Raw genomic sequence first — 21,676 nt, forward strand, 5'->3', positions numbered from 1 at the left:
ATTAAACTGGAAAGCGCACCTAAAAGCCAAACGTGTTCAACTCAACATGAAGCTGGCTAGGATGCAGTGGCTCATCGGCACCAAGTCACAGCTCAGCATTAGCAACAAGGTGCTGCTGTATAAGGCCATTATCAAACCAGTGTGGACTTATGGCATCCAGCTCTGGGGCACGGCCTCAGATTCGAATGTAAACATCTTACAGCGCTTCCAGAGCAAGCTGCTCCGCAAAATAGTTGGTGCGCCTCCATTCGTTCGCAACTCGGTCATCCACAGAGACCTGAACGTCCCATCAGTGAGCAGCGAAATTAAAAGATATGGCACTCGACACTGCTCCAGGTTGGAGACGCATGACAACATTCTGGCACTCGCCCTGCTAGATAACAGCACCCAAACAAGGCGGCTCAAAAGATGTCACCCCCTGGACCTACCCTTCAGGCAAGAAGAGGACTGGTGAACCCCATTTAGCTGGACATGAAATTTTTTAAATTTTGAACTTTTGTAACTTTCCATAATTACCCAATATCTTTTTTTTTTATTTTATCTATCCCTTTTCCTCCCATACATATACAACTACACCTCAAGTTATTGTTAACCCCCCTTACTTAATTTGCTTATTGTCCTCCTAGGATAGATTGCAAATAAATATAGAACAAAAAAAAAAAAAAAAAAAAAAATTTTATTGAATGCCCTCACTTTCCTCTAAACTGCACTTTACAGGGCATTTCAGATAAATGGTATCTTAAATTCGGTGACCAAATTTAATGTAAAAAAACAATTTTTTTCTTGTCTTCTACTTGTGTCCCGCATCCGCCTACACTATTGCCTTCATGGCCTCCTTTGCCGCCGCCGTTGTCGCCTCCGACATGACAATTTACTCTCCCCAATCCCAAGAACTGGTCGCCATGTTGGCTCATTTGCAAAATTGTCAGATTTATTTCGCTAATTGCTGCTCATCCGTTTAATTAAAATTAAAAGAACTTGCAGTTGTAGAAGTTAAGGAAAAACTTTTTATACGAATTTTCCTAGAATTTCGCATTGGGCACGTTTAGTTTAGTTATTTTTTTCTCCCTCTCTATCGCTCTCTTTATTTCTCTGTGTGTTAGTTTGCATTGTTGTAACTACAATGCCATCTATTAAATTGCTGTGCAAAGTTCGAGTTTTGAGCACCTTGGCAATAAACAAAAAAAAAAAGAAAGACCAAGAGGTGAAAGAGAAACAGGAGGCACAAGAGAGGCAAATAACTTCTAGCCTCTAACAGATTTGGTTAGGCGGCTGCTTTTATGTTGATGGTAAGAGGGGCAGTAAAACAAATTAAGTTGCAACAATTGCTTTAGCTTCCATTCCGTTAAAGCTGTCACATTTCTCCACCATCTTCAGCCCTCTCCTCAACCCCTCAACCCCTCAAAAAGGTGTCAATCGTGTCAGCCAAAAAGTTGTGGCAAAACTGCAACTGCAACAACAAAGAACAGCAACAATTTGCACGCAATGCTGCAGCAGCTGCTGTTGCTGTTGCTGTTGCTGTTGGTGCTGCTGCTTCTTCTTGGCCACAGAACTCGACCCTGCCATCGCCCACGCCACGAACGAACCGGAAAGAGCAAAAGTTGGTGGCAAAACCACAGTCACACTGGCAGAGAATTTAGGCAACTTTGCTGTACGAATTGGGATTCGGGACGACGACAACTCAAAATCACCCACAACCCTCTGCACACACACACACACACACACACACACAATCTCCCTTGACGGTTGCAAGAGGCCATGGCGACTGTGTCGAGCGGCATTTTTATAATAACTTGCTTAAATTTCATAACAAGAAGTCGCGTAGAAAATGAAAACTAACATATATTCTACATGTATGTCCGTATATATGTACATATGTATACTGAGCATGCCCACACACTCAAGCTATTGTCCCCCTCCCCGTGGAGCTGCCACTGCCACAACACACATATATGGGTATAGTATATAAAGATCGTAAATAAATTTGCAACCAAGTCATCAATGTCACTAACGAATAAACTTTGTTGATTAACTCTACAAATATTACGTATACGTATAGGTACGCAACTAAATTTAAAGACATTTCCACAGAAAAGTCAAGAGTTATTTTAAAAAGCAAAAAAAAATAATTTATTATTTATACATTAAGATTAATAAATACGATTTTATAATATACCTATGTATAATATAAATTGTATGTTCAAGATTTAAAATCACAGACAAGTTCTATTCTCAACAGACTTATCAACGCTAAAATTAGTTGGGAATTATAACTACATAATGTGAAAAAAAGAATGGGATCAATAAGAATTATTGACCTTAAACCAGCTAAAACCCAGTTTTAATTAACTTTAAAAAGTTCGAGATCTAGACAATTTTAATTTGAAATATTTCTTGTTGAATTTAGTTGGGCAATTAGGAAACTCTTTGGAATGCTAACTTGGTAATAATATAATATTCTATGGAGTTGAGATCTATATCTCCCTTTCCCATAGTTTTTCTCTCCAATTATTATAATACAAAAAGTAATGAGGTCAATGTTCATTTGTGTATAGAACACACATTAGAACAGGTAATCCAAATTAGGATCGCATCAACTTAAGAATAAAGAGAGAGTTTTGTTTGACTAGTTAATTTCTTTCTCGGCTAAATACTTGTTTAGTTCAACTGGGCGACTCTAATCAGTTAAAAATAAACATTATTCTTGGAAATTTCGCATAAAATGTTTGATAAAACTGCTCTCCCTCTCTCTCACTATCTCAATCTCTCTCTCTCTCTTTGTCTCCCTTTCTAGCGATTTCCCTCTATTTTTTTTTAGATGTCTCCTGCCTGGATAGCAGCTATTTTTAATATGTAACACAAAAATGTGCACAACTCTAAGTATAATGCAATATTAAAGTCAAACGATGTGCGTAACAACAGAAAGCTCATCATCATCATCATCGTCGTCGTCATCTTCGTCCTTTAGAATACTGCTTCTAGTACTGGTGCTATTCCTGCCAACGTCTTGTCAGAATTTTCATGCTGCTGTAAGCTGTTTTCATGCACATTTTGGGCACTTGTGCTCCCAACTCCACCAGGACAAACACTTCAATTTGGCTTCAAGGATGCGTGCCAGTCATAGGAGTAAACATTGGTGGGTAGGAGGGGTTTTAGGACCAAAAAACTAGAACGTTGTTGCCTTGATGCTACCAGCACACAAAAATCAACCAGACACAGTCAAAGTGCCGGAAGGAAGTGCGCTGCGACGTCTCGGGCGATTGTCGGCCATAGCGGAGCGGGCCACTAGCAGCAGTCGGGAACAATGGTGGATGACTTCGTGGGCGGATGGTTAGGTGGATGCGATACGAGTGAAGATATGTATGGTAGGGATATGGCAGCAAACAACATGCAACTCTTTAACTATAACTTTTGATATATGCTAAAGGAAATATTGTGGGAGTGCACTCACTCGTGATTGCCGTTGCCCAGGCAGCCACTACATAATACAGGGTCTCCAGCGGGAACAGGCGAAGTGGGTGCGGGACCGGAAGCGGGAGCAGTGGCAGTAGCTTGGTGCCTTAGCGCCATCAACTACTTAACGTCAAAACGCTTAAAGTTGAATTTGTAACGCTTGAAGTGAGTAGAGGCAAACAGCAAAAAGCCAATGGAGTGTGAGCAAAAAGGGAGCCAGCTAGATAAAAAGAGAAGAGAATGGCAGAGGAGTCTAATGCCAGTTCACTCATCTATTTTTATTAAATCGCCACAGACACACCCACCCACCTACCCAGCCATCCTAATAAACACACACACACACACAAACACGTGTGCTGTTGCATTGCTGGACAACGAGAACAAAAAGCAAAGTTACGTATACGCAGCATTGGCCAAAATGCATAACGAGAAAAAAGAAAAACCCAAAAGAGAAAATGAAAATGTTTGCTTTCGGCTACTACAAATAGCAACATACACTTCGATTTAGTTAAACTAAATGAATAAAAAAACAAAACAGAAAATATATGAATAAACTCTTTTCTCATTCTCATTTTCATTTTATGCAGCAAATGTGCATAATAAAATAAATGAAATAAAATTTGCATTGTATAGAGACCAGATTGTTTTGTTTGTTTTAGCCTGTAGAATAAAGTCTGAGCTGAGGATTTTGTTGGCCCCCCTCATACATAAATGATATTATCTTGGTATATCTACTAACAAAATCCTAATAATTTTATTATACAAATGTGGCAAAAAGAAAACAAGGTAAAAGTTCTATGGAAAGTGTTCCATGATCAAGCCACCAATTAAATATTTTTTAACTTTGGAAAACAAAAACTCGACAGCCATTTTTTTCTTAAATTCGGCCTTAAAAAAACGTCTGAATTTTACTTTGCTAAAATTAAGTAATAATAACACAGGCCGACATTTTCGAGGTGATGGAAAAGTGTTCTAAGTTCAATAGGCCTTTTATAGTAATTTGGGGGTGCTGATCACGGCCCTGTATTTAGTTTTTGCCCATCACGTCAGGATTTCGAAAAAAATGCGTTGGAATTATTAAAATGGCCACATTTTCAATATTTTCTAGTATAATATAAACAAGTTATTATACTCAAAACGTTATTATTTTAACCTATTAATATATTAGGTATGATTTAAGCGCAATTTACACAAAACCAAAGAGGCATTTCTTTGTTATTATGCATATTATCATGCACTTTGCACTTTGGATATGGTTCCAAAATGAGTATAATTCGAACCAAAAAGTATGCTATAGGTATTCGAAGAATTTGCAACTTGTTAATTTTAAAGAATTATTGTAATTTTATGCATCTAACAAATTGTTTATAAGTAATGTTGACAAACAACAGCTATTTTTCTTAAACAAGAAATTCTACAATTCGTTAAAAATGTAGAAAAACAATTTTTAATTTTATATTGTATACTTTTGGGTGCCTATTTTCCAACCCTAGATCCCCTAATTTCACAAAATCTGGATGTGATGAACAAAAACTGAGTATGCAGAATAAAACCACCTCTCAGGTTGACGTCACCAAAAATCATGTCGGCCTGTGTAATTTCAGCTGCAGAATACTACACACAAATGTTATAGACAAAAATGTGAATCAGCTCACACAGCTTACTAAATGGTTTCAAAAGGCAATTAAAGGTAGTATAAGACTAAGAAAAATTGTATACTACAAATTTTCGGGACATTACCCTAACAATATCTTTCATTTTTAGTGACAAAACTCCATCCCATCCAAAAAAAAAAAAATTTTAAAACTGGATTCAGGGTTATTTTTTAGATTTACATGAACTTTATACTAATTTTTCTTACAATCTTTTTTGGTAATATACTTTCAGAAGCCTAATGTGCTATTTATTATATTTATTTCTTTTATTTACAATTTGTCGTTAGATAATGAACAAATATTTTAAATAATTTCATTCATTAACCTTCTTCTTAAGAATAATAATACAAATAATAACAATTGTTATAACACATTATAATCACCTAAAATTTCATATAAATTTTTTGTTTGTTAAAAACTTTATTAAATTATATGTTTTACATGTAATATTTTGTCTGGTATATCCGGGGATTCAAATCTGGGAATTTCTTTTTTTTCTTTATAACAATTTTCCCAACTGACACGAATTGAATGAAAATAATAAATTGTTAATTATAGTAAACTGAAATGCATTTTTTTTTTCTTTGGGAAAATATGAAGAATGTTGAGTAATATATATTTAAATCAACTTAAGAAATTCATTACATTTTCCAAGTAAGAGTATCAACTGCAACAACAACAACTCCAACAAATAGCCAATGACTTTAGATACTTTTTCTGTTGTTGTTGCTGTTGCAATGGCAGCTGTTTGAACTTCCTTGCCGGCTGCTGCTGCACTGCCCTTTTCCATCGCCCAACCCACCACCCCCGCCACCTTCATCTTCTACTGCACATTGCAGCTTATTTTCGGGGGTTTAATTTTGATTTAAACGCTGGCAGACAACTTGAAGCCCGCTGCGTGCTGAAGTAGAAATAGATGAAGAAGCTGTAGGACGAGCAGTTTAGGAGAACTGGCATGGACATGACTTCGCTTGGACATAACATAGGAGCATGAGATCGAGTAAGTTTCTCTTTGGGGGTTTATTGAAATTTAAGTTGCACTTTCAAGGCCCAGCAGGAGACGAAGTGAAACAGCCAGGAAAAATGTGAACCGAGGTTAATGAAAGGGCACTTTAATGTGCACTGGACACTGTGTACAGCAAATCAACCAAACGGCCAGGACAACCATTTCATTTTCATTAGATTAAGGTAAGCATCGAAGTAAGTAATTCTCTCCACCACTATTACTACTACCACTAGGAGGGTCCCTTCTATTACGATAGGGTGGAGGAGACCAGATTTTGCGGTGCAGCGGGTGCAGCCTGGCCACTACGTGAGCTTTCACTGCCTTGCTTCCCCTTACCCTTACCCATTTTGCTTCTGCTTTCTCGCACTCGTAAATGTAAAAGTTGCAACTTGTAGCCTCAAAATAACCACAAAGTAAACACCAGAGTGGCAGTGCCACTACCCAGAGATGGGTTGCCAGAGTTATTTGAATAGCTGGCAAAGACATTGCGTACAACTACAACTACAAGCAGGGACAAGGGCATTACCGTCATCGGCATCGTCACTCCCGAAGAGTGAAGCGAAGTAGATGCTACTGGCCTGGACTGAACTGAACTGGACTGGACTTGGTGTTGGTTGGACAAAAGAGAAGGAAATGGAGAAAAGTGACCTCGGCGATGGCAATGGCGATGACGATGGCGATGCCAATGGCAATGGGCTTTGTGGAACAGGGAGAGGGCTAGAAGATGGCAAGCCAAAATAAATAAGTGTGTAATTCAATATTTAAGGCTTTGTCAGTAATTATTTCCACACAGATGGTGAAACTTGTGCTGTTGCCAAAGAGACAGCTACGATGCGACGATGCCATGAAGCCACGATGCGAATCTGTCAGTATATATTCCTTTATAGTACATATAGGAAACGGAACTCGCTTGCAGTCAGTGGACAGCGTGTACTTAAAGTGGTGAAAGTCATTTCTTCTTTTCTTATTTCTTTTAAATACTCAAGACAGTTAAATTATTAGTTTAAGTATGCTACTGTACTTGAAATGCTATTAGAAACTAAATGATGTCCCTACTTCAAATGTCATTTTGGTAATGTTTTAAATATACTTGCACCATGATCAAAATTGTATAAAATAAACATATCATATAGCTTCTATTACAACGATATCTTTCTTTCCTAGTGGACACAGCTCGAAGCAGGTATCAACCAACTGTATCCATTGAAAATATAATTTATATATTACTTAATCATTAATGGAATATATTGTACTTGTTTGTATTCTTATTTATTGTAAAATTAAAACTGAAAAATTTATATTTACAATTCTTCTTGAAATAACCTTATTAGAGAATCTTCTTATTATCTAATTTGCAAAAGTTTTCAAATGAATTCTCTGGTTGCAGTCTAGAATGCCTTTGCTTCAAAGGAGTTGAAGTCCTTTTACATATTGTTAAAGTAAAAATTAAGGAATGGAACATCTATAAACAAATGGGAAGCAAACTAAGTCCGAAAATCATTTATGGGAGAATTTCCCAATTTATTCTTTTTAGATTTACAGAACAAAACATAGAAAATGGGTTACAAAATATTAAAAAGGAAATAAAAATACGAAATAGGAAATGCAATCGAAAAGTAGCTCAACCAAATAAGTGAATTTAAACAATGAAAAAGAGTAGAGTGCGACAGAGAGTGTGAGAGAGAGAGAGGAAAGCAGCAGCGAAAAAAAAACTGGCAAAGAAAATGAAACACATGATAGACAACTTACTAGATACTGCTACAAAATTCTATTCATTGAGTCAATAAGGAATGTAATGAAGTAAAAGACAGATAAGTGGAAAAACAAGTGACAAGAAATGGTAAAACGAATCAACTACAGAACATATTGAGTCTAGCGTCTAGAGAAGGATAATAAGTGAAAAAAAATTCAAAAAATATCCTCTTTTGTGAACAACTCAATGAAAATAGTTGCATACTTTTCGGAGCCAGATGTGATACCCAACTGTAGCCCATTATGGCAATTTGCTGAAGTTTTATAGTTTTTCGATCGATCCCTTCTTTCGTCTCTCCCTCTTTCTCTCTCTCTCTCTCTCTCTCTATCTCTCTCTCTCTCTCTTTCTTTTCATTGTATTTATTAACAGCTACATACACAGTCATATTTCAAGGATCGCTGCCTGCTTGAGGCTACTATAAAATTGACCCACTTGCTGCACATTTGTCTTTATTAAATGGTAAGGAGTGATGCTATGGTATGGTAACAGAGTGAGATTTGGGGTTACAAATTATGAGTTCGCCGCTTGGTTGGCACTTGAAAGAGCGTATAAATTATAAACCAATTTAATAACTACCCTGAAAAGAAATGTGCTCGCTGCCTCTTGCCTTAAAAATGAACTACCAATTTGTGGAGTACTACAACAGCAGCAGCAACAACAGCCGCATAACGAACGCAAACGCAACATTATAATGGCTCTGGAGGAGCGTGAACATGAGTTATGCCATAACCAAAAAAGGAAAAAAATCATATACTTATATATGTATATCTAAACCTTTGGCATTAGACGACTTGATAATGAACTATAACTAGAAGGGCAGGGTAGCCATTGGTGGGAGGAGTGAATAGTTTTAGATATTTTTTGCTCAAAAACTTCACTAATACATGCAAAAGCGTATATAATCAACAATTTTTCCAGAATCTCAACTCTCTGGCCAAAAATTTTTCAACACTCGCATACATATACGAATACATATATGTATAAGCATGTATATGTATATGATATGTATATCCTTTTTCCTGAATATGCGCATAGTTTAAAGTTGTAATTATTCGAGCATTTAGTTGGAACATTTAGTAACCCGCCTCTGGGCGGGCAACTGCCATGGCAACAAAACGCAAAACGGAAAAACGCAATGCAATGCTATAGAGCTGGTTCCTATGCCAGAAAAGAATCCTATGGACCAGGACTTGCCGCCAATGCCCATGTCCATGGCCATGCCCATGCTGCACGACTGCATGTGCGCGTGTTAAAGTGAATTTTAAATGATTTATTACGCGTCTAGTTGGGCCACTGATACTACAAATTCTACAATTACGTATCCTTTAACGCAACACCAGTCATCCCGCCAGTTACTCACCCACCCACCCATCATCCGCTCTGCCTCCCTCTATCTTCGGTCTGGTATCCATGCCTCAAGTCCGTGTGAATTTTGCTGCTTTTGCTCGTTAGCATATTAATTGTAAAGCGTGTCCTAATTGCATTTCAGTCAGCTCGAATTGGTTCCAAGTGCTGATTGTCAGTCACAAAGTCAAAGTCACTAATACAAGGGAATAAGAATAATACCTTTTCTTTTTTCTTTATCACCAATCCCTCTTATTTCCATTAAGCTGTTCACTTTGTATACATAAATCCTACAATTATGGAGCATTAAAATAAAGTACAAGAAAATTCCCCTCAAGCGCAATGCAAAAACAATTTATACATCTTCCTATGTCCTTATAGTCGATTCAAGATGGACATGATACCAATTACGTTACACGTATTATTCCAAATTGGTTGCATTTTATGTTAACAATTATAATTGGTACTTTAAATTAAATTGAATTGAATTGATAACTCTTTGTTCGCTAGATGGGAGGTGATCTCATACTATAAAATAAAACTCTGATGTTAAAATTCTCAAAAATCGGCTTTGAATTAATCTTGCCACCCGCCATTGAAAGTATTCGAGGCTTATTAGTTGGGCATAGAAAAATTACTCAAATAATGCAGAAATATAAGTATAATAAACAGATCCAGACAAGCAACAAAAGCCATGCAGTTAAACAAACATTTCATAAAAAAGATTTATTTATTATCATTCAATGATTGTTCTAATGACTAAACTTAACTATCTTAAACTGAGGGCGTGACCATAATCGGATCTAGGACTGGAAAAAATATTTATTATTTGCAACATATTAATAACTTTTCTTAGGCCTTGTAACTTCAATATTGTGTACAACAAATGTTTGTTTTGAGCAAGCTATCAACTTTAGGTACAGTGATGGTCACGATTTTGTGACATTTTCGGAAATTTTTATTTTAGCCCCAACATTCGATTTGGTGCCAATTGAAATTTCAAGTTTTGTATGGATTGTTTTGGTCGTTTAGGCGAGGCCGTTTTACAACACTCATTTCCACGGAAGTTCTTTTTTTGATGAGCTACGAAAGAAAGTGAATTGAATTTCCCGTCCAATGCTATATTTCTGATCAAAATCGGATAAAAGTTGTATAGTTTTCATCGCCTCTCAATAGTAAATTTAGTTATTGGCTCCCTTAACAGGAATAAAAAATACAAAAAAAAATAAAAAATGTTTGTTTATATGCATAATAATTTCTTTGGTCTCATTACATTGATATTTGTTGAAGTGATGTCCTAAGGTGGAAGGCCTTCAATTTCTATTGCAACGAGTCCTGCTCATTTTTGTGTTTGTGTCCAACTTGTTGGTAGAAGTTGCAAGCTATTGCAATCGGTTGCAGGGTATTCTGTCGCTGTTGCGTATTAGTTGCGTTGGAGTTGCGTGTGGTTGCAGGATACAATTGCACTCAATTGTGGAACATGTGTGAGTCCTTTTGGGCCGAGAGTTCACTCCCTTTTTTGTGGCACAGCCCTGGGGAAATTGGAGTTATAAATGAGTGAATAAGTAAGTGAGTGCTTTGCTTTAATCTCACTCAAGAACAGGTCGTATGAGTAATTTTTGAGCAAATATTTGTGAGGATATGTACACACATATGTACATGCATACATACATACATACGACATCTTTCAAAACTGTTAATGAAGCACCATAATTAATAATTATATGGCGTAATTTTATAATTTAATAACGTCGTTAAAATCACACGCCGCAAAAACAGAAAAAAAACAAGAAGAGAAAAATGGAGTTGAATTTAACAAATTAGCCAATGGCATTTGAAATGGCTACAGGACACATTCAGTTGGGAAAACCACGATCAAGGGGGAAGGGGTAAATTTAAAGGGGAGGCATCTTGTGAGCAACAATAATAAATTGATATCACAATGAATTTGAATGAGCAACACACCCAGAGCATCGACCACTTACTTATTACCGTTTTGTCTATCTATTTGCTGGCCTAATCGTGGCACCAGGTCCTAGTATTGGCCAGAAGGCTCTCCTACATCAACGAAAGCGCGTTTTCCTTTTCTTGTTTTTTTTTTCTAGTGCTTTCCATGAATTATTTTGCCCACTGCAAGTGAAATTTTTGACCAAACAATTGGCAAGCAGCAGCAGCAACAACAACAACTAACTATATGGAGAGGAGATACACTCACCCCCACTATATACATATGTATACTATGTATATATACATACATACATATATAGACATCATGAGGGACTGAGAGCAGCGGGGACAAGAATGAATATGATGCATGAAATAACAATAATGAAATGACAACAAAAGGCATGGGGATAACAAAAGGATTGCCAGCCACAGAGAGACGGTTCGAGAGGAAAAGCGATGGGAGGGGGTGGTGAGATGGGGAATGGGGGAGGTGGGAGGGGAGGTACATGCACATGTCAGCTAGTTGAGCTGTGACCGATTCAGTCATAGGTCGACTGACGGCGGATTGGGGGGAGGCAAAGCCTCGACTGCAATTCAAAATCAAAATCAAATGTGATTTTTCGGTCACTTTGAAAATTGTTGATTAGTGACGCCTGACTGCAAACGAATGATATGAAACGGGGCAATGCTGCAACATTAAAGGGATTTCAAGATATTTGTAACCATCACTCAGGCATCAGTCAGGCGTGCATCATGGAATAGTAACAATCAATTTTGAATGAAAAAGAAATAAAAATAACCTCGATGGCCAGGCAATTCAATTTAAACAATTAAAGGCACATAAATTAAAAATGTGGTCATGTGGCCAATGGTCGACCAGGACAGCGACAAATTGCATGTAGTAACTAGACCTATGCTTATTTACATACATAACCACAGCAAACACATATAGTATAGGCACCTATGTAATATACATTTCTGTATAATTTACATGGATATGTAGATATACATAAACGTGTCTATTAAATAGATGTCACTTTAAATGGAAAAGTATCAAAGAAGCTAACATGGGCTATGCCAAAGATTTTATGCCCTTGCAGTCCTTGGCAATAATATTTTTAAAAGTTTTTAACTCTTTTTGTGTTCCAATGTCTTCAAGTTCTCACTCTATTCCTTTCAATTTCGATATAACCACCCGTCCCCGTCTTCTTTGTAAGGCCATTGTATGTTAACATATGCTTTGCTGCTCTGGTATATAAATATATATATATATATATATATTCTTGATCAGCATCAACAGCCGAGTTGATCTAGCCCTCTCCGTCTGTTCGTATGAACACCTAGATCTCGGAGACTATAAGAGCTAAAAGCACCAAACTTGGTTTCTAAACTCATGTAGCACTTACAGTGATCAAGTTTGTTTCAAATTTTTGCCACGCCCCTTTCGCACCCACAAATTGCTAGAGACATTAAATTTGGTACGTTTACCGGTTTATTAAGAGCGCAGAAGTAGTTTGTTTCAGAAGACTAACAAAGTTAAAGTCACCAAATTTCTGCGTAGACTTGTTTAATATGAGAGCAATTACACACTTTTGGCTAAAGCTTCATTAGTTATTGGTATAGGGGATAAAGGAATAGTTAGTTTGAAGGGATGATATTTATATACGAAATCAAATGGTGTTTCAGCGTAAATAAAGCTTAAATGATCTTTTTTTTTTGATTTTTTTTAATTTCTTTGGACTGGATCCGACTTTGATAAAATGTGGAATAGTCCGCTTTTAAATAAATAAAATTTAATTAATTTAAATAAAACAAAACTTTGTTGACTCATTATTTTTATTTTTTAAACATTTTAGAAGGTACATCGCATATTTTAAACTTAATCTTAGTCGAAAAGGATAGTAGATTACGATGTTTTAGCAAGAAAACTACCAAATAATTTGGTGATTGTTTTCAAAAATTTATATTCCAGTGGTTTAAAACAAGAAAGTCTTTGTACTTAAGTACAGATTAAATTGGAACTCATAAGAAAAGCAGTAAAAATAAATTACAAACAGGTGAAAGTGAACATTTTATATTTTTGTCAGAGTTTTAAAGTTAAATCATGATAAAACTGCAATCGAGTCTTATTAACAAGCATTTAAAAAGCACAATTTTAGTTACACTGGTAGATGAAATGTTTTTAGTCTTTTTATAGGTAAGAGTATATAAAACTTCTGACTGCTTACATTGGCATTCACCTACATATATGTTTGTATGGATATGTATATCTATGTTTATGTGGACAAGTTTTGTATGTATGGATATTGACCACATTCAATAGCATCCTCTGACACACCCACAACCATCAATTGCTATTAATTCAAGCATATTAATTCGAATTTACATATGAAATTTTATATTTGTATGTATGTTTTTTTTCCATATAAGCCAGAACCGTCACATTCCACTTGACACTTTTACCACTAACCATAGAACACATAGATGGGACAAACTCATGATTTTTTGATTGCAAACGCTAGCCTAGTCATGGAACCCCAGAGAACTTCGGGAAAACCCGAACGCTCTCACTCTCAATGAGAGCGTAAAATGGGGAGAGGGCAAAGCAGCTACGAAAAAATTTCAGTCTAGCACAGACTACAGAACGACGAAGGCAGGCCTACGTCGCTTGTGATTTCGTTCTGTCTATGTATGTGTACACTCGTCTGTACATGCTCAGTCTTCGTAGTGTGTGTGTGACGTGAAGTTGTACAACATCGCATCTCAACAGCTCGCTCGACCAAAATTTTTAATTTTCGACAAAACAGCGACAATGCGAATAGGATATGCCCCTGTGGAAAGAATATCAAGAAATATTGGCATCAGCTTCGTATGTATCCCGGTGGCTCTGCTGGTAGAGTGTTCGCTTGACGATCGGAATGTGCCTGTTTATTTGTTTCTTTTGCTTAATTTAGTTTTTTATTCTATTTTTATTAAAAAAAAGAAAAAAAGACCTTAATGGTCGGTTTCGAGTTGGGAATCGAACCAGCGACATTCAGATCGCCAAGCGAACACTCTATCGGCACAGCCACCGGGATACATACGAAGAAGATGGCAATATTTCTTGATATTCTTTCCACAGGGGCATTTCTTATTCGCATTGTCGCTGTTTTGTCGAAAATTAAAAATTTTGGTCGAGCGAGCTATTGAAATGCGATGTTGTACAACTTCACGTCACACACACACTACGAAGCCTGAGCATGTACCGACGAGTGTACACATACATAGACAGAACGAAATCACAAGCGACGTAGGCCTGCCTTCGTCGTTCTGTAGTCTGTGCTAGACTGAAATTTTTTCGTAGCTGCTTTGCCCTCTCCCCATTTTACGCTCTCATTGAGAGTGAGAGCGTTCGGGTTTTCCCGAAGTTCTCTGGGGTTCCATGACTAGGCTAGCGTTTGCAATCAAAAAATCATGAGTTTGTCCTATCTATGTGTTCTATGGTTAGTGCTTTTACCCACACCCATGCCCAAAAATACCTCTTTAATCAGCCCACCGAATATCCAACACATTTCTCATTCGATTTAAACAGATTATTAGCCATGACCAGCACTACAGTGGTCACTTGTGCTTAAACTAAAAAAAACCACAGGGCCGGTGTTAACTTTGACCGCGTCAAAGTTTGTATACCCTTGTATACCCTTGTTTGGTAACTCTTCCCTTACCTATAGCCATCAAAGTGGAATAACAATTTATCTAAAAAGTCTAAAGTTTGCGAAAGAATGGTCCACATTCTTAGCATAGGAAATAACGAAGTTTTTGAACAAAGTCACTGTTTTCCACCGATTGTTCCTATGGGAGCTATATGATATAGTCACCCAATCTTAATCAAATTCGGCACAGTCATTAACAGATATATTAAACTAACATATGTTTATTTTGAATGCAATCGCGATAAAAGTAACGAAGTTATTTACAAAAGTCACTGTTTTCGACCGATCGTTCCTATGCGAACTATATGATATAGTCACCCGATCTCGATCAAATTTCGCAGAGTCGCTTATTGGTATAATAAACTCATCAATATTAAATTTAAAGACAATAGCTCAGAAAATAACGAAGTTATTGAGAAAAGTCACTGTTCGTGACTTTGCCGTTTGTATGGGAGCTATATACAACCCCTGCAGTATATACAAGCCTACATGCGAAATTTCAACTCTGTAGCTCTAACGGTCTAGGAGGAGTTTGCGTTGATCCAGACGGACGGACAGACGGACATGGCTATATGAACTCGTCTCGTCTAATGCTAATCAAGAATATATATACTTTATATTGTCGGAGATGCTTCCTTATTTGCGTTGCACACTTCTGACCAAAATTAATATACCCTTTTTGCAAGGGTATAAAAATGTAGGTATACATACATACATACATATGTCAGAATAGCCAAAGTACAAAATTTTTGTTAAATCATTTAAAATGCTACATTTCAATTTACTTTGAGGGCCCGAAATTATTATGTCGAATTAGACAAAAAAAACTTAATTGTGATTTAATAATAATAATAATAAACTATCTCCCTGCATTTTCAAATGATTATTTAAACGTAACTTTCGTTTATCGCGCAAGTTCCGATAGTTGAAAGTATCGATAATTGCTCAAGAAATCGATAGTTCGATATCGTTAATGCAATCGAATGTTCGTTAAACATCTGATTAGTGGCAGCTCTTGTATGTTGTAATTCCAAATAGCAAAATGTTCGCAATTCGTCGGTCCTTTTCCCATGGGAAAGGGTTAACTTCAATAGTTACTTATGCGGCTCGAAATGTCCATCTGCCGTCCAGATTGGCTGCAGCTGCGACTACATCCCCCGCCTCAGCCATTAACTCCTGCCATTCCCGTTTGCAACAACAACACAGATGGTTGGCAACACAACCTGGAAAAAAGGATTCGGAAGATGGCTTAAAACGCATCTATTATGGGACCCTGGCGCCCCGCATGAAGCTAGTCAAGTTCTTTTCGCTATCAACTAGTTTAGCTGGCCTAGCAGCTCAGCCAATTTTGCTGGAGCAAGGCATGAAGATCGGAGGCACCGGCATGGCCGTGTTCCTTTGTTCCGTAGGTGGTTTCTTTACCTTTGTCACTCCGCTTCTGCTACATTTTATAACCAAGAAATATGTAACGGAATTGCATTACAATCCGATGACGGAAGAATATACGGCCACCACGATATCCCTTTTGCTGCAAAAGGTCAAGGTAAGCTGGCTTGTGTATGTTTATGATTTCCATTTCACATATAAACATTATTTCACACTTAGACCAAATTCAGACCCAGCGATGTTGACGTACCGGAGGTGCCTGGAATGTTCACCTCATTTATCGTTAACAAGCGTCCATTGTTCGTCGATCCTGCTTTATTTGATGATCCAGAGCACTATGTCCGCATCATGGGCTATGATAAACCCATAGACTTTAAGTTAGATTTGAGCGGGAAATCAGAGAACAAAACGAAAAAGAACGATGTATAGAAAATATTTGAGGACATTTTAATGTGCATAAGGATTGTTGAACAATATTAAAAAAAACATTAATTCAAAAGACATTTTCTAGACTGATGTTAATAACTTCGTCCAAAAAGGAATTCCATATCCTTAGGACTCAAGCAATCCTTTTTGTGACACTTTTGAAGTCGGCGCCTGAGTCTGCCAAACATCCTTTTATAATTGTCCTGCTCCGACTCACATAAGGTATCAAATACATTGTAATCAGGCACCAAATAAAATGGGAGAAATCCCCGAGTCAGACACTTTTGCATTGATTTGGTGACCTAATTAATTAGAAATGGTATATCCATAGTCATAAATTAAGTAGATAATTTACTTACACTAATGAGAATATTTCCTGGCGACTTATTCCAGTTGTACATTTCGTCATCTGTATTAACTCTATTCATAAAGATGCTCTTGATCATGTAACTGATCAAACGATCCATTCCATTGGCATTTCGCATTGCTTTCATTAGACGCAGGGAATCCTTTAGGTTTTGCTTGTCCTGCAAAACCATACGCTCCCAGTAAGGTGCACAAACCATAAACGAAAGTGGGTCATCCGCAGCGCCCGGTTTGGTGAACTTGCGGGGTACAGCAAACCACGAGCCATTATTATTATTGCGAGCCTTTTTCATGCCATTGTGCCATGCACTGGCATCAAATTCAAAGGCTGGCACAAAATCAAAGTAAATCTGGCGTTTACTATTACCAATGCAGGTGGCCACTAGAGTATGAGCTACTGCATAGCCATGACCTGTGTACTCTAACTTATAGGCATTTTTTCCACATTGGATATTATCCAGCTCAGGAATTACATCCTTAATGTTTTCACAATACCAATTGTGAAGTTTTAGGCGGCTCAGAAACTTCTCTCCATTATGGAGTTCCACAAGATTTTCGGGCACATCGGGACCACTGAGACATAGAGCAACGAAGGATGGATGTTTTTCAAAGACCACCGGCTCCACAATGCACGGTAGCTCTGTCTTTGTCAACATAGTGAACTCGTCCGGGAGTTCGATTTTGATTTTGTCCAAGGTGCTTCCTGTCAAAGCGAGACCTTTGAATGCCTTTCGGAAAGTTTTATCATGTTTTGAGATAGCATTAATAAATTCATTCTCAATTATTTGAGCATCTTCATGGTAAATTTGTCGTTGCTCCGAGTCAATTGATATAGCTTTTAGGACAAATTCAATGCCTTCGCCAAAAGAAAGAAATTTATTTGCCATTTCGAATAAAATGAATTTAATAAAATGAATGAGGGTTTGAAGGTTTACAAAAAGTGGGAATTACTTTGAATTTGAAGTCAACGATATGTGACCAGACTACGTCTAGTATCAAAATGTCGTAAAAGCATGAATCAATGGCGTTGCCAGTTCCATCACAAAACGTAAACTAAACGTTCTAAAAAAAAAAAAAAACCCAAAATCTTTTCGAAGTTCAGTTGGATTTAAAATTATACACCTAGAGTGGACATTTGGAATTGAGCTTAACAATGCTACGATTGCCACATTATCGTATTGCAGCCGGTTGCTGTCGTCGATTGAGTAACGCCGCTAAAAACGGACCCGGTGGAGGAGGCGCCGGCAAGAATGTTTCTGGGGATGTTCTGGCCGAATTGGAGGCAGGCTATAACAGTTTGGCCGCCTCCGATTCGAAGTCTCTGCTTAAGAAGCATTTGTCCAAGGACATCTTCAACAGATTGAAAAAGTCATCAACACCAAGTTTTCACTCAACCTTATTGGATTGCATTCGATCGGGATTATGCAACCACGACTCGGGAGTGGGTATCTATGCACCCGATGCTGAGGCGTATAAAACTTTTGCAGACATATTTGATCCGATTATTGAGGATTATCACAAGGGCTTTAGGAAAACGGATAAACATCCTGAATCCTGCTTCGGCCACGGCAAGGATTTTCCAAACCTCGATCCGGAGAATAAGTTCATAGTGTCAACGCGCGTCCGGTGCGGTCGATCTGTGCAAAACTTTCCTTTCAATCCGTGCCTTACCGAATATGACTATGGAGAGCTAGAGTGCATGATTGCCAATGCCCTGGGTACATTATCGGGTGAATACTCAGGTGCCTATATGCCATTAATCAATATGGACAAGTCGCAACAGCAGAAGCTCATCGACGAGCATTTTCTTTTTAAAGAGGGCGATCGTTTCCTGGAAGCGGCAGGCGCTTCGCGTTTTTGGCCAGCCGGCCGTGGCATCTACTTTAACAAGGCTCGAAATTTTCTCGTCTGGGTTAACGAAGAGGACCATATACGCATCATATCCATGGAAAAAGGCGGCGATCTAGGCAAGGTCTATGATCGTATGCTTGGTGGTGTAGAAGCCCTAGGCAAGCATTTACATTTCAGTCGAGATGATCGCTTAGGTTTCCTTACCTTCTGTCCCACCAATTTGGGTACCACTATACGTGCCTCCGTGCACATCAAATTGCCCAATCTCAACAAAAACAAAGACGAATTGCAGAAGCTGGCCACCAAATATAATTTACAAGTTCGTGGCACTAGCGGTGAGCACAGCGAAGCCAAGGGAGGAGTCCATGACATTTCAAACAAACGCCGGATGGGCCTAACCGAATATGAAGCTGTCAAAGAGATGTATGACGGCATTCGTGCCCTAATTGATGCCGAATGTAAGGCAGCAAGCAGTTCTTAAATATTTATTCTTACACATTAATCATACTTAAATTACGGTTACTATAAATTATAAAGTAATTTATAACCGAATTTATGAAAAATTTAGATGTATTTGTATATAAAGCTAAAGAACTTTGATAGTTCCAAAGTAAAGATTCTTTTCAAACTGTATGAACATATTTACTTTTTTTATCAGTTAAGGATATAGTTGTAACCATGAAGTCTGAATTTTTCTTTAATTTTCGGTCAAATCTGCCATACAAATGTTATATGTACCTGCATTTATTATTATGATAATTAGCCTTAATTACTGTAGTACTAGAACTAAGCCACTAAATTTAAGTCAGCTCCATATAGTTGAAGAAACTCGAATATATATACTATCTTTATATATATATATTAACACTGATTTGAATAATTAACATGAACAAGTATAAAAATAGCACTAAGCATTACTCTAGGATTAATTAATAAAGGAAGATTTAAAATTTTAGCATTTGAAGAATGTTGTCTGAAAGTTTGAAGTAAATTGGAATAAAACTGACAAAGATATAGCGCTTTAATTGATTGGCCTGCAGTGAAGCTGTTCGGGTATAAAAAAATTTAAGCCGATTTTGTGACGAACAGCATTTCCCAAGTCGGTGAGCACTCTAGCGGGAAAACCACTTAACCGATTGTTTTCCAATTTTTTCACAAAAATTATATACATGAATATGTAGCTCTTGACAAAGCGTTTTTATGCCCTTGCAAAAAGGGTCTATTAATTTTGGTCAGAAGTGTGCAACGCATAGAAGGAAGCATCTCCGACCATATAAAGTATATATATTCTTGATCAGCATGACGAGACGAGTTCAAATAGCCATGTCCGTCCGTCCGTCTGGATCAGCGCAACTCCTCCTAGACCGTAAGAGCTACAGAGCTGAAATTTGTAGGCTTGTACATACTGCACAGTTTGTATATCTCGGATTCAGCCGGATCGGACCACTATATCATGTAGCTCCCATTCAAACGGCAAAGTGACGAACAGTGACTTTTCTCAATAACTTCATTATTTTTTGGGCTATTGTCGTGATATTGTCGTTTAATATTAGAGAATGTATTACACATATAAACGACTCTGCCAAATTTTATCAAGATCGGGTGGCTATATCATATAGCTCCCATAGGAACGATCGGTCGAAAACAGTGACTTTTGTCAATAACTTCGTTACTTCAACGCGATTGCTTTCAAATTAAACATTTGTTAGTTTAACATATCTGTTAATGACCGTGCCGAATTTGATCAAGATCGGGTGGCTATATCATATAGTTCCCATAGGAATGATCGGTGGTAAACAGTGACTTTGTGGTGACTAAGATGGTAGGTAGGCCGTTCTTGCGTTAAAACGTTCCACTTTCCACTTTTACGGCTACAGGAGAGGAAAGAGTTACCAAAAAACTTGCAAGGGTATACAAACTTTGACGAGGTCGAAGTTAGCCCCGGCCCTCTGGTTTTTTAATAAATTTTTTTTTAGAATTAAAATTTAGTGCAAAATTTGGCAGAAAAACGTAATTTTTACTTTAAAACTGTGCCAAAAATAAAAAAAAAATTCGAAAAAAAACGCTTCGCCATTACCAGCGGATATCTTTTAGCTTTTAAAAGCAATTAAATTTGTTTGTTCGGATGATCCTGTAAACCAACATCGTAGCAGATGCGCTGCCAAGGATCGAATTATATATATACAGTAGGTAGGGGAGAGGGCCCAGTAGTTGCCCTGGCCCAGTTATGACATTCTCAAATATTTTTGAAATGCGGTATTGAATGACAGTTTAAGCCCTGTAAATCATGTTCGTTAGACATTCTGCAGTTTTTGAACAGACACCAACGTTAATAATCCCATATACGCGTACCAAACATCGTGTTGAAAAACTACCATAGTGAAATGGACGACGAGGAATAAAAATCGTTGTATTTATGGCCATTGGAGGCCAGTTTCTTTTGTGTATTTCATTGTTTTTGCCATTGAAGGCCTCCATAATAAATAAACCATTAAGGCACAACAATTGGTGTGACATTCCTTTCATATTTTCTTATTTTCAGTGAATTTCTTAAGGTTACTCATAACTGGGCCATTATTTTTTCGGCCTAAAGAAAGATATCCAGATTAAATCTGTTCTAAAACTGTAACTCAAATAAACATATATAATGGTCAATATCAATGGCCAACGAATCAATCTTCTTCAAACTATACTCGATACAAACCGAAACCGAAGTAATGGGCAAGAGTGAAAAGAGTGTCCAACCCCGACATTTTTCCCTAATGCTAAACTAAACTTATCTGTACCTATGAACTTA

At 37.4% G+C, this 21,676-nt stretch overlaps 3 protein-coding genes across 3 annotated transcripts; 2 read left to right on the plus strand and 1 right to left on the minus strand.

Annotated features, from left to right (window-relative positions):
• The first annotated feature begins 15,833 nt into the window (after window positions 1-15,833).
• LOC6646487 (transmembrane protein 70 homolog, mitochondrial) lies at window positions 15,834-16,735 on the plus strand. Its single transcript, XM_002069089.4, has 2 exons — window positions 15,834-16,393; window positions 16,456-16,735. Exons 1-2 carry the CDS (start codon window positions 15,893-15,895, stop codon window positions 16,663-16,665), a joined length of 711 nt encoding a protein of 236 aa, XP_002069125.1. The 5' UTR covers window positions 15,834-15,892; the 3' UTR covers window positions 16,666-16,735.
• On the minus strand, window positions 16,661-17,998 carry LOC6646488. The gene is made up of 2 exons (XM_002069090.3): window positions 17,022-17,998; window positions 16,661-16,964 (listed from the first exon to the last, which is right to left on the minus strand). Exons 1-2 carry the CDS (start codon window positions 17,913-17,915, stop codon window positions 16,755-16,757), a joined length of 1,104 nt encoding a protein of 367 aa, XP_002069126.2. The 5' UTR covers window positions 17,916-17,998; the 3' UTR covers window positions 16,661-16,754.
• Window positions 17,999-18,060: 62 nt separating this feature from the next.
• On the plus strand, window positions 18,061-19,512 carry LOC6646489 (arginine kinase). The gene has a single exon (XM_002069091.4). The coding sequence runs from the start codon at window positions 18,182-18,184 to the stop codon at window positions 19,358-19,360; it is 1,179 nt and encodes a 392-aa protein (XP_002069127.1). The 5' UTR covers window positions 18,061-18,181; the 3' UTR covers window positions 19,361-19,512.
• The last annotated feature ends 2,164 nt before the right edge of the window (window positions 19,513-21,676 follow it).

The sequence above is a fragment of the Drosophila willistoni genome (genome assembly GCF_018902025.1).
Source record: "Drosophila willistoni isolate 14030-0811.24 chromosome XR unlocalized genomic scaffold, UCI_dwil_1.1 Seg143, whole genome shotgun sequence".
NCBI lineage: Eukaryota > Metazoa > Arthropoda > Insecta > Diptera > Drosophilidae > Drosophila > Drosophila willistoni.